Source organism: Tachypleus tridentatus, chromosome 2, assembly GCF_004210375.1.
Source record: "Tachypleus tridentatus isolate NWPU-2018 chromosome 2, ASM421037v1, whole genome shotgun sequence".
In the NCBI taxonomy this organism is placed as follows: Eukaryota; Metazoa; Arthropoda; class Merostomata; order Xiphosura; family Limulidae; genus Tachypleus; species Tachypleus tridentatus.
In genome coordinates this window covers 144,621,732-144,636,539 of record NC_134826.1, presented here as the reverse complement: position 1 = coordinate 144,636,539, position 14,808 = coordinate 144,621,732, and the positions used below count along the sequence as shown (strand labels likewise).

General features: G+C 30.4%; 1 protein-coding gene across 4 annotated transcripts in view; it reads left to right on the top strand.

Moving 5' to 3' along the window:
- Positions 1–304: 304 nt before the first annotated feature.
- LOC143245293 (uncharacterized) overlaps positions 305–14,808 on the top strand; it is a 98,999-nt gene continuing 84,495 nt past the window's right edge. Inside the window, exons 1-4 of one of the 4 annotated variants that reach the window (XM_076491471.1) lie at positions 305–872; positions 1,492–1,732; positions 7,417–7,518; positions 12,029–12,166. In XM_076491471.1, the coding sequence (XP_076347586.1) occupies positions 1,595–1,732; positions 7,417–7,518; positions 12,029–12,166 (378 nt within the window). In that variant the 5' untranslated portion in view covers positions 305–872; positions 1,492–1,594. The other 3 variants (XM_076491474.1, XM_076491472.1, XM_076491473.1) reach the window with 3 other exon arrangements.

Below are 14,808 nucleotides of genomic sequence, written 5' to 3'. Positions count from 1 at the left end.
TTACACTGATGTTGTTATATTTTTAGTGATGAGCTCACATGATTTATTTTTGTCTTTAAATACAGTTTTGACAGAATTGCCAAATACTTATATTGTTACTAACGTTGTACTGGTACAACGGGAAGTCTACGAATTTACAATGCAAAATTAGGGGTTTGATTCCCCTCGGTATATTCAGCAGATAGCCTGATGTAGCTTTGCTATAAGAAAAACACATACACACACTAACAGATTTACACTGCTGCTCAGATACGAAATTAAAAAAAAAAAATTCTATAATACATGTTGCTCGTGGCAAAGTTGTTATTTTGGCTTATTTCTTGTAATCGAAATCGTAATTTATTCAGTGATGCTGTACGTTAGTTTCACTTGAAAGTTAAATTACAAATTCATAAACTTAGGAAACTTCGATGTATATATGTATATGTATTTGCAGGCTAAACTTAATACTCTATATTTTAATAATTTAAAGGCAAATTGTCATGAAGGTGACAAAAATGAAAGAAATGACCAAAAGTTATATTTTGTAAAATAAACTTTAGTTTCGCGATTTTCTTCTGATTTAAAGTTTCTTCTTTATTCAATTAAGTTTCTTACTAATATTAATAGTTAGTATTAGTTTTAAAGGTACATCAAAGTAAATTATATGAAGTTCTATTCGAAATTAATTTATTTATTTTGAACGCATAATTTGACTTAATTACTTCTTGCAAATAAATTGTTATGAGGCTTAACGTTAAGACTCCATCTGACTAAAGTTATTGCATATAATTCGTAGTAGTGCGTACTGGTATATACGACTTAAACTTTAACAACGATCGACTTTTCACTCAAATTTGCAGTTTATGTTTTAGTGGAACTCTGCCAAAAATGTAAGTAAAATACTGAGTGTCCAATTAAAAAAAATTGCCTTATATTTTTAACTATAAGTATAATAGTGTAAAGTCGTTTACTGTAATAGTGCTAGTACTATCATTATAGTATTAACACGAAAAGTAACATTAAATTTATGCCTAACTCCAAACGTAAAGCCAGAAATTTATCATTAGTGACTTTAGTAGGTTTAATATAATTTTAATTAATTTAATAAGATGCACATATGTATGGCTACGATTTGAACTCAGAAATATAATTCAAACTATAAACAATATTATAGGATATATTGAGTGAGGCCTACTTCTGTTACGAAAGTTTTGTGTGAACATATTACTAATATTAGTAATACTTTAAAATTATATATATATATATATATATATTACTGTTGCAACTTATAAGTATATTTGAATTTCATTGATTGGAACAAAAAACAGTCTTTAAGTTGGAACTAGAGATATTGAAAAAGCATGTTCATTGATACAGTGTTAGAATTTTATTGTAATTTGATGTTTTTATAAAGTAGTTGAGTTATAGCAGTAATATTACATAATTTTAGCATTTGTGTTTGTTTTCTAATACTTATTTCATTAGAGACATTTTATTTTTTCTGTGAAGACAGAACTTCAGGCTGCTTATGTGATGTAGTGACAGTTTGGTTCCTACGTGAATTTTGTGCATGTGGATTCTGAAATGATAGTGTAATGGGCAAGTATATCCGATGGAAATGACAACCTATTTGGAAATGACAACCTATTTTTCCCCGCTGATTAAACTTCCATTGTGGAATGAAATCGATAAATGTGCCGATAACTGTTCAGGCCATGGACAGTGTTACCAAGGGGTTTGTTTTTGTGAGGTAATGTTTATATTTTATTCATTACAGGTAAGACGTTCGTGGTTCTGTTGTTGTAGTAGTAAACTTACCACCACGTGTTTTTTCCGTGTAACTTTAAGATTTGGTGGTAGTATTGTTTTCACTCTTCTTTATATTTACAGTTTTGAAATAAGGCTCCAATTTTACATTTTGTAATTTAAGACTAAATTAAAGTGGCAAAGAAAACATTGTAAACAACTTCATTATAACAAACAAGTTATGTGTGAAGGGGGGAGTTAAGCCTCTATCCACTTGTTCTGGAAGTGTCTGTTTTTCTCAGCAGTGAAAACTGTTAACAACTGTGAAGAGAGACACCTATTTACACATTATGCTACGAGTTACTAGGAAAGAAAAATATTCCTTAAAACAAATAGAATGTGGGGTGTTCTAGCATTTTACCTCAGAATATAATTGGATAATAGAAGTGTTTATAAGATAATTTATTTGCTTATTATGGATTTTTTTATTCTTTATATACCAGATGTAACATTCAGTTTTCGTTATATATCCTCTAAAGACTTCCCCCACTTCAAAGAAAGGGCTTGTCTTACCATGCTAGAAACATATCCTGTTTGTTTAATGATCCCCTACCATTTTAATGTCTTCTACATGTTACTGTAATGAATATTGTAGTTCACTTACTTAAAATATTTCTAGTTCTGTTTGATACTACATGTTTGTGAAATTTTGACAGGTGTTTTTTTATAAAATACTGTCTTTAGACACTATGCAAATTTAGTAATTAGTTTTAATGAGTACATTTTAAACTGGTTTTAAAACTAGTTTTGTTATTCACTCTGTGTGTAATTTTTGGTGGTTTCCTGCTAGTGTGAATAAGAAAGAATACATTCAGTTTTGACTTATTCTGTGTGTATTTTAATGGTATAAATGTTGATAGGAACCAGTTAAACTTTTTAAACACTTTTTTTTTTAAACTGTTTTATTCTACCAAAAAATGTTCACTGTGTTTTGGCAATGTGTACTAACCCCTGCTGCACAATTTACGTGGCCAAACTTTCGTGTGGTACTTTGTCAGATGCTTTTTGAAAGTCTCAGGTCCACTAACTCAAAATCATTTTCACCATCCAGTAAACAATATGTTTGAAAAAGGTTAACATATTAGAAAGGGAAGAACTTCTTCTAATGAAATCCATATTGATTTCTTTCTTCATATCTTGTTTCACTAGGCAACTATTTTTATCAGACTTGGGCATTTTTTCCCTTCTAGATAAGCGAGACTGATTGGTTTACAATTTCCAGGACAACTCTCTCTTGACCCATTTAACCATTTGGCCTAACATTAATGAAAGAGAAAACTTGCATTTACAAGGATGTAGTTGTATTTCTATATTTAGGGGAAGGGGACATCCAAAAATTCCCAGTTAATAATATTATAACGTTTTTCATTCTTGTTTATAACACTGTATTTAAATGTAACCAGCAAGATAATACACATAGGTCACACTTTACATGTTGGTAAAAACAATCCTTTGAAGCAACTATTATAATACATAAATAACTTGAAATAATTAGAATATACATGGTTACCTTAAGATGGTTCCATTATTTTGAGTTACTAAAAAAAACAAACAGAACAAAATTCAGTAATTTTGATGTTTAATTATATATTTTATATAACTTGTGTATAAGTTATTGAGGGGTGGGTGGCAAATACTCTTTGACTCCTGCATGACCTTTGATTACCTTTACAACTAGAAACAACAAATGTGGTCTCGTCATGATGCTTTATGTGGTTTAAATCTTTTCATCATTTTTTCGCTGTCAAGGTATTAATATCTGCATGATACATTTAGACTCATCCATTTCTCATAGAATACTCAGGGTTACCTGACACAGATAAACCTAGCTGTATTCTTGTTAAAGCTCACCCACCTCACTGATCTCATGGTCTTCATAAAAGATACATTTAGACTCATCCATTTCTCATAGAATACTCAGGGTTACCTGACATAGATAAACCTAACTGTATTCTTTAGGTTTATTATGTTTATCCTTGATTATCTCTTTTATGTCTTTCGTAAGATAATGAAGTACAATCGTTCCTAAACAATTGAAACAGATAACAGGAATGATTGTACTTCATTATCTTACTAAACACATAAAAGAGATAATCAAGGATAAACAGGATAAAACAGGAAATAGCAGTTCATCCATTTTGTTTTTTTTTAATGAGTTCTGTAAGAGTCAAACATATAAAATTCTGTAACGTGATTATTATGCAGATCCAGTTGCTAATGAACAGCTTTTTAAACAGATCAAGAATGTAGTGGTTAATACATTTTGTTTGCCCACCTGAAACTTGTACTTACAAAATCTATTTCCATAGACTAACAAATGTTTCAAACAGCTAAGAATTGAAATGAATAACATAAAACTGTTATTGGGTTTATAATTTTAAGTTTTCTTAAATGAAATAACTGCTGGATTTGGAAATAGGATTAACTTTGAACAAAAACTGTGTAATTTGTAAATCTGCACATTTGTAGATCTTAACTATTTACATTATAACTTTTGGTACATCATGTGTATCTTTACAAAATTTGGTAGACTTTTAGTAAAGATTACAAGAATTTTGTATACAAAAAATCAAATTTTTCAATTAAACATTTTCAGTAAAGCTTTGTTTTTGAAAATATGCTGCTTTATTACTAGTCTGAGTGCAAAGTGACTTCATGTTATGAGTAAAGAAAACAACTGTTCTTTGTTCTAAAAATCTTGGATATTATTTGTGTAATCTCTAAAACTTAAATACATTTCAAACATTTGTTTTTAGTAAGGCTTTATATTTTATTATTTTCTGTACTCTGAACTGTGGGGTCACTTAACCAATATCGTAACAGTCATAAAAGAAAATTAGGAAAAAAAATATAAATTATGTTTCTTTGTGCTAGAATGACTACATATTAACATGAAAATACAAATGTTTAGACTAAATAGGTTAGATCTCATAATGCTATGTATTTACATGTATATTTATTTTTTTGTTATTTTCCTTTCAGTCATGCTTAGCTAACGTGACATAACTTGTGTTGCACGTGCACTCAAGTTGCGTATCCAGTAATATAAAACTGAGCTGTAGTCATTCCTTTCTTGGTTGTGTTTTAGTGGACTAGTATTTTGTAATATATTGTCACATTTAAATTATGATACATTATATATATGTATGTAGATTATTACTCTTTAGTAATAAATTATTTAACCTTTCTTAAAATATAGAACAATAAATCAAGAAGTAAAGTAAACAATTATCTCTTCTCACTATGACCTTTGTACTCAGTTGTTGCTGGACATAGGTTGCTAAGCCTTTTAATATTTTGCACTGGGAAGATATCAAACAATTTTTTTTTTAATTTAGTTTTAAGTTTCATGTGAGCAGTTGAATAATGAAAAAATCATAATTATTGATACAATAGATTTCTACTATGATTTATTTAGCTTAGTAACCAAGATGTATTTAGATTTTAATAAATATGAAACTTTGAACAGATTAAAGACACAACTTACCTCTTTGAAAACTTGGGTTGAAAGAATGTGGTACCCTTTTGAAGGATTAAAATGGCTAAAAAAAATAACTCTTGAGACATTATAAGCTTTTGGTTGGTTATTCATGTCATTTACTGAGGGAAGAGTACATAAGGAATCATTTTAAAAAAATGGGAAGTGTTGAACAGGGCCAGTGTGTTTGGTTAAATTCATAAGCCATACTTCAGTAAAATAAAAAGATACAAGGTTCTTATTTTATATTCTACTTTGCCAGTAATCTGAGTTTCTAATTTGTACAAAACTAAAGACATAGTATTTTGACAAACATCTAATTTTAGACTGTGCTCTATTCAACATACCATGACTCACTAACATCTATGTTTAAATATGTTCTTTTATTGTCTATTTTAAATTAAGAAATTAACTCATATATAATATTAGAGATTGAATTATAATCTAATTTAATTCGAAACTTAGTGACATAAATTTATAAAATAGTAGTTCAATACAGTTTTGAATGGAAGTAAACAAATACAGTGACATGGCCTTTGACCTGTGACCTGTTGCAAAAGGGTTAATAAAGCTTTTGTAATGTGATTATGTTTCGTATATAAATATGAAGCTAATTTAGTTTTAGCTATGATTAAGAAACCTCATTTGGTAATGAGATTGAAATATAATATTTGGTTAATTATCATATTCACCCAAATTTGAATGGTTAAATTGAAAATTTTTTTTTTACACATCCATTGTCAAAATGTATTTAATAGTTTCAAAATACAGTAAACAGCTGTCAATGTATTAAACATTTTGAAAGTCTTTCATCACAATATATTTACACATCAATTTTATAAAATTTATTGAAAAATTTGTATGTGGATATAAATTTCAGCTGATTGTTTGTTTTCACATAAATATTCATCGTCACTAGAATTGTCACATTCATCAAATTTGTTTTCTTGAGTCTTTGCTTCATCGTCTTTTGATTCCAACATTGTGTTATCTACTATCCAATTCATTACTTTGGATTTGCAAAATTTGTTGAAACCTGAAATGGTATTTGGTTATTCTTCTAGTAGAGTACTCAACAAAGTTGAATGTGTACAATTATAATGCACAGCAAATTTTTCAGTAGGTATTTAGAGGAAACAATGTGCATTATATTCAGACAAATATAGTAAACTTAAATCTGTTATGTTTCTAGAATTGAGAAACAACATGCAACAAAACCTAGATGTGCATGTGTGCATCTGGGATTAAGATACAATGGAAGGTGCTTTTTTTTTTTTATTGAAATCTGGAGCATTACAAAGTGTAGACTTCATTGCTGCCTTGGGCTTGAGCACTTACATTTGGTACAATTACATTTTTCATAACTATCCAAAGTCTCCAAGTTTAAGTCTGTTTAGGGCAGATTTTGTAATGTCCTGATATGCTATATTAACATTCAATGTGTGGTAACCATTCCATTCTCTTGAAGTCTTTTTTAAGCTCAGTGAATGTTAAACCACCTAAATATCTGCTTGGTTTAGTATTTTCTTATATTGTGTTGATTGTTTTAGCTTCAGGTTATATTAAGTATTGATAACTTGATATTTTGATATGTTGTTGGTTGTGATTTTTGTTAGTGAGTTGTGATGTTGGGCTGTATTGTTTGTGTGGGTTTGAATATGTGAGTTGTGAAAGGTCAGCTTTGAGGGTTGCACGATTGGACTTGAGCCCTTGCAATTTGTGTGTTTGAGTGAGACGAGAGTTGGACAGTCAAGTTCCAGTGAAGAGAGATTTCCCAATATCTTTATGTTGGGTTGTATTGGTGTTGTGGGGGTGAAGATAAATTCATTTACACACACAATATTCTGTAAGAAATAAAAATTAATAAAATAAGGATGTGCCATAGGCATTAAGATATATCAAATGTCTCAAAGCATTGTGTTGTAAGATATGTTTATAAGCTTGCATGTGTTAGGGGCCTGAGAAACTCTGATTGACATTCAAAGTGTATAATGCATTACTGTATTTAAAAATATTTTCACTGTAATATGTATCTCAGAAAATAGAAAATTACTCTATCTTACAAGATGAGTAATATTAAAATAAAATTTGTGATTGCATTGTAAGACAGTTATTGTTGTATTGATTATTGAGATATGTATTTTTTGTAGGTTCAGTTTAGTGGAGGAAGTTGTACAGATCCTAACCTCAGTTATTTTATTGCATTTTCTTCTATATTCTACATTATTGGAGCTGTGTCTTTAGTCCAGCTGGTATGTACCTAATTTTTGTTTTATTTCCTAAACTTGTATTCTAATTATATTAAAGTTTAATTATGTGACTTATTTAAAGGTTTATGTACGTGTAGGTTTAACCTGTTCATTACCGTAGACGAGATAACTCGTCCAAGTCGATCAGTAACACAGTGCCAAACTTCATCGCTAGATGACAGCACCATACATGCATTTGACCTACTTACAAATTGTTTCACTTTCGATCCCAAAAAAAGTTACAAAACGAAGAAGCATTAGAGTTGTACTGTAGCAGCTGAAATATTTGGTAGTCAACAGGTTAAGGGACTGTTGGTAATTTTTCTAGTGCCAGATTCTTCAATTTATGATTTGTATATAAAATTTTGTTACAACATCATACTAACACTATAAAAAACTTATTGAACCAATGAAACAATTTGGGTATTTACTCTTGTTTCAATACACATGATGGCAACATCTTCATATCTAAAACAGATGAAGGTGTAGGAGTAATCATCATTGATAGGAGTGAATGTGTAGAGAAAATGGACACACTATTAGCTGACGACTTCATGTACACGGGGAAGGAGAATGGTTTTTAAATAAGGTGGAATATTTATGTAGAAAACAAGGAAGACAATGAATGGGAGGAGGTTAATGCATCTCTTAGAAGAAAACCCTTGCACTACAGCTGTGAGGGGGATGCCAAAGGTACACAAACCATGGATCCCCATGTAGTCCATAACATTAGGTATAAGCAATGTGCCACACAGGTTAGCCATGGCCTTGGCTAAACCACCATCTCAGACCTTGGCTCTGTAAACATTTCACATTTGAAGAACTCAGTGGACTTCATCAGAAAACTACTAAGAGTAAAGTACCTGTAGAAGCTGCTATTAAAGCCATGACCAAGTGATACAAGAGGTGAAAGATGATCTTACAGTTCCAAGGGAACATTATAACAAATGTAAATAATTGTTTGTAAGATTTGGCCTATTCGAGCTCAAGGGACAGGATACCATCAATATAATTGGCTGGCCCTGTGCTCACCATTAAGTGCCATCCTAGGTTACAAAAACATTATGGACAGGTACATGATGTGGTTGAGATATGTGGATAATGTTCTAGTCATAATGCCAAGAAGATATGATGTGCAGGTGACATTAGCAAGACTGAATAGGATTCTATAAAGACATACACTTCACGATAGCAGAAGAGCAAAATGGGAAGATACCATTTCTTGATACTTTGATTTGGAGAAGTGGTAGAGACCAAGGTTCTCCATATATAGAAAACAAACCTACAGAGATGATTTCATAAACTTCTTTTCAGTACATGACAACAAAGTGAAGACAGGTGTGGCATTTGGCTTCTTTCTGAAGGTATTGTGGATATACAGCCCGGAATTCCTAGAACAAGAAAATTAACACGTGATGGGAGCTTTCAGGAAAGCTGCAACATCCTACAGGCATGCTGATATGGCTGAATGAACATCAAGGAAAGGAGCTACGATAGCATGCAGGAGGAGAAAAAAAGTTCACTGTGGTTCCCAATGTCTGGGATGCATGTCTTATGGACAGACTGATTAGACATAACCACTGAGGTGGTAGCATGAACAGGAATAACAATAAGAGAGATGGTACTTGACAGGAAAATAGAACACACAACATACAGAAGCTTGGTATATTTCATTCCATGTGGTGGATGTAGTGAAGTTTACATAAGTGAAAGTGGGAGAGGCCCTTCAAACAGAATAAATAAACATAAAGCAAATGTCGGAAGACAATACAACCAGTGCAATAGTAACACATGTAGAGGAAGCAGAAAACTTGCATGAATGGAAACAAATTAAAATTGTCACCAAAGGAATGGAAAATGTTTTCAGAAATGCCTTCAGATGACCATGAATTTCAGGTCAAAATGACTACCAAATATAACTGTGATATCAAGACTAGTGATAATGGAGACCCAAGTGTTTTGACAGATTTTATTCATGAAGTGATGTCAATGGAGAATTGGCAGTACATGGAAAACCTACAGTTGTGGGTCTCACTCCAGATGACCACGTGATTGTGAACTAAGCATAAAAGGTAGTGGACATGGGTCTGCTAGAGCACTTGACCTCTCATGATAGAAGAGTGGTCATTGCTCCAGCACAAGGCATTACATAATTGGTCAAATTTTGCATAGGATCCATCTAATTCCCCATTGAAAAAAACTTTGGTCTTAAAATTCAGTTACAAGATGGTTCACCTGATGATTATTTTGATTTATTCCTGACTCCACAGTTACTGGATAGTATGGTCTCAGAAACAAACTGATGTACAGCATCCAAAATAACCAAACAGTGACCATTGTGAAAAGAATTCTGACTACTGTAACAGAAGGACACTGATGCGATAGCACTGAAAATGTTTTTAACCTTCTTGACTGACACAAGTCCAAACAGTCTATCTACCTCAGATCACTACTGTAGTACTGGTATCCTGTACAAGACATCACTTTAAATGATGTTATGAGATACAATTACTTTCAAATGCTCTTACATTTTTGACATTTTGCAGACAATTCTCAATCATAAAATGATCATTATTTTAAGATATGACCTCTCCTGGATCACTTCCATCATGAAATAGTCCACATTTACTATCCAGGAAAAGATTTATGCATTGATATGTCCAAGGCACATTGATGTTTCAGGTTCTTGTTTCAATGGTATATTAAAAATAAAGGCCACAAATATGAAACTGAACTGTATGAACATTGTAAATCAAGAGATCTGTTGCTGAAAATATATATATACTCTAGAGCTTCCCTTGATGAAGATACCAGTTTGGGAAAAGTTAAAGTTTTTATACTTGTTATGGTGGCTGATGAACTGGACAAAGGTCATATTTTATACACAGATAATTATTACAATTCTGTGGGTTTGAGGAAAAAACTGACAGGACAGTCAATTTATCTATATTGAACTCTTCAGTTTCATTATAAAGAATATCCAATAGATGAGGTTTGGAAAAGTTTAAGAAAAAGGGAATTGGATGGAAGCAGTCAGAATCAATAGTACTTTGTAAATGGAAGAACAAACAAGACATAATTAGCAACATCCACAGAGAGGGAATGGCTGATGTAGCAAATTGAAATAATAAAATTTTGAAAAAACCCCAACCAAAACAGTATTGTTTGCAAATACAACAATGGTATGTCAAGGATAGATCCATTAACCCAATGTCATTACTTAGCTGTATGAAACGTCATAAGATGGTATATGAATATTATTGATCATGCTTTTAAAATATGTAATGGACTGATAAACAAGAAAACAAAGATGCAGTTGTAACCATTTAGTGAACCTTAATATTTTTGTAATTTGGTTACGACGTGGATTTATTAGTTCATATAACAGTTAAAAAGTAAAAGTACATATTTTGAGTATCAATTGCTTATAGATTCAGAAATGATCAAACATTGAAGAGTAAACCTATTTCAGTTACGTAACTATCTTTTTTAAACCTTGGTTGTTTTGAAACAAGCTTTATGGAGATATCATGTTTGCATATCTTATTGAATTTTGGCAGTGCAGGAAATGATATAATACAAATGTGATCATAATTGTTACATAGATTTATGTTCCAAAATCTTCCAGCAGATTGTTTGTTGCATTATCTGGGAAGCCAGCTTTATTCTATGTAGTATGGAATAGTGTAATCTTTTTTATGACTACGCTTGTAGTTAGCAGGCAGTGTATGAACTGTTACAAGTGAAATTACACGTTTTTGTTGTTGAAAGACCTGTGAATTATCTACTGTTCAACTGTTTGTTAGATTTCATAATTGTACTGTCGTCTAAACATTTGGAAATTTTCTGTTTAATCATTCGGGACAATCACTTCAATTAATTTTATACATTTTATTAGCAAGTAGCTTTAAAACTGCAGTAAATGCATGTGTTAATGACACATGAGAAAAATAAATTGTATCTTGTATGGTCTTACCATTTTTTGTGACCTGTGTTTCATCTGATAAAAAATAAATTATAGTGTGTCAATTCTTAGTTAAACATTTTTGTGACCTGTGTTTCATCTGATAAAAAATAAATTATAGTGTGTTAATTCTTAGTTAAACATTTTTGTGACCTGTGTTTCATCTGATAAAAAATAAATTATAGTGTGTTAATTCTTAGTTAAACATTTTTGTGACCTGTGTTTCATCTGATAAAAAATAAATTATAGTGTCAATTCTTAGTTAAACATTTTTGTGACCTGTGTTTCATCTGATAAAAAATAAATTATAGTGTGTCAATTCTTAGTTAAACATTTTTGTGACCTGTGTTTCATCTGATAAAAAGTAAATCATAGTGTGCCAATTTTTAGTTAAACATTTTTGTGACCTGTGTTTCATCTGATAAAAAAGTAAATTATAGTGTGCCAATTTTAGTTAAACATTTTTGTGACCTGTGTTTCATCTGACAAAAAATAAATTATAGTGTGCCAATTCTTAGTTAAACACTTTTGTGACATGTTTTTCTCCAGCTTGTCTGTATTAAATCAGAATTTTGTCGGATGAAAACCCCCTCTGTTGTCAAAGCTTGTAGAGTAACAACCCAAAAGGCATTGTATGTGTTGATTTCTATTGCTACGGCTATTAGAGGTTTCTACTTCTCTTCTCCAGTAAGTATATATACCATAGTTGTTGACAATCTCAGTTTGTAATAAACATTTATTACAAGGGTGAAATACTTTTGTGATTTGTTCATGTTATGTTTTGATATTATAATGAATAGAAACCAAAATTATTTTGTTATTGTCAAGTTGGAGGATTGCATTTGTAGGTGATATAAATGTATTAATCTTTCAAATATTTATAAAAGTTGTGATGAAATTTACATAATTGAAAATTATTGTCAAAGGTTCAATTGAAATTTTAAAATGTGTGTTGTGGTAAAATTTATTTGGCCTGTTACATTTAAATATATTAATGCAGATACAGATGAGTGTGTTAATCTGGGCCAGTCTGTGACTGATGCATGATGAACATCTGGCCTATCCAGTACCTTTTCTTTTTAACTAGTTCATTTCACAAAGTGTCTCGAGTTTGTGGACAAGTCTTTACTTTTCATATTATGTTTCTTCCATTATGAATTCATAGTTTGTTTGTTACTACAGATGTGACAAAGCATTTTGCTGTATATGTTCTGTTATTACTGTTGTTAACAGTGGTCAGACTTGAATGCTAACCCCTTTATTTTTATTCTTCGAGGCCATAAAAATAATATAATAATTATAAGTGGACAAACAAGTACAGAATTTTCTAAAAAAGTGGTCAAGCTTTTAAAGATTGTTGTTACTATTTTATCTTCATTTGAAACATAAAAGTCGGAGCAAGACAGTGGAACTTATAAAGCCTTATTTGAAAACAAAAGGTTTGCTGATTTTCATTAAGTATTTATTACTTTTTCCTAAACTAAAACAAATCATGATAATGTTGAATAAAAAAACCTACAGGGTTATGGAAATACACGTTTATCTGTAAGTGATATATCGTGTTTAATTTGACACACGAGCCACAGCAGTGGCTGTTAAAACATTAAGGCTGGTGATTATACTTAAGTAAACTGAAAATATTGATTGAATGGTTCATGAAAGATTATGGTTTAGGTGACAAAGACCAGTTTCTCTTGAATTATGTACTTGCATATAATGACTGATTATATTTTAGCTTCCTTCTTTCTCATGTAATGTTCTTTGGCTCACAATACTAGTGTTGAAGATTTCCTGATGAAACTGTATACAAACTTGTTTAATTCCAGTATTAAATAGAATTCACGGTATCCTTTCATGTATTTGTGATTTGTAATAAATAAACATCTTGTTTGGTTTGTACTTGTGAAGAGTTCAAATATTCATTTTAGACAATTTTCTTGTTTTATTAAATAGTTATTTGCTATGATTAATATAATGTTTTTATATCTTCCCTAATATTTAACTTACATCCTTTTTGTGGTTAATTATTCCAATCAAGAGTTTTAATTAAACCCTGTTGGTTATTACCTTACCAAACTTATTTCTGTGTTGAATGCTTTTTAGTTCCCTATGTTCATCAAACTAGGTTTCTCTCCCTTCTTTGTTTCTAGCTTGATTTCACCTTCCAGTGACTTGTAGAAGAACAGAAAGTTTTATGTAACTACTAGACATTGAAAAGTTTTAAAATTACTGTTCGTAAACAGAGATCAGTATTTCCAGTTTTGTTTATTTCTATGAGAAAACTATCATATTCATTATCACGTTAATAAGTGGATTATAAGATTACATTTTCTTCATGTTAATTAGTGTGTTATAAGTTACTTTACACTTTCTCTGTATTAGTAGGTGTATTATAACGTTACACTTTCTTTATGTTAATTAGTGTTATAAGGTTACTTTACACTTTCTTTGTATTAGAAGGTGTATTATAACGTTACACTTTCTTCATGTTAATTAGTGTTATAAGGTTACTTTACACTTTCTTTGTATTAGTAGGTGTATTATAACGTTACACTTTCTTCATGTTAATTAGTGTGTTATAAGGTTACTTTACACTTTCTTTGTATTAGTACGTGTATTATAACGTTACACTTTCTTCATGTTAATTAGTGTTATAAGTTACTTTACACTTTCTTTGTATTAGTATGTGTATTATAACGTTACACTTTCTTCATGTTAATTAGTGTTATAAGGTTACTTTACACTTTCTCTGTATTAGTAGGTATATTATAACGTTACACTTTCTTCATGTTAGTTAGTGTTATAAGGTTACTTTACACTTTCTTTGTATTAGTATGTGTATTATAACGTTACACTTTCTTCATGTTAGTTAGTGTTATAAGGTTACTTTACACTTTCTCTGTATTAGTAGGTGTATTATAATGTTACACTTTCTTCATGTTAATTAGTGTTATAAGGTTACTTTACACTTTCTTTGTATTAGTAGGTGTATTATAATGTTACACTTTCTTCATGTTAATTAGTGTGTTATAAGGTTACTTTACACTTTCTTTGTATTAGTAGGTGTATTATAATGTTACATTTTTTCATGTTTGTGTTATAAGGTTACTTTACACTTTCTCTGTATTAGTAGGTGTATTATAATGTTACATTTTCTTCATGTTAATTAGTGTTATAAGTTACTTTACATTTTCTTTGTATTAGTAGGTGTATTATAACGTTACAATTTCTTCATGTTAATTAGTGTTATAAGGTTACTTTACACTTTCTTTGTATTAGTAGGTGTATTATAATGTTACACTTTGTTTGTATTAGTAGGTGTATTATAA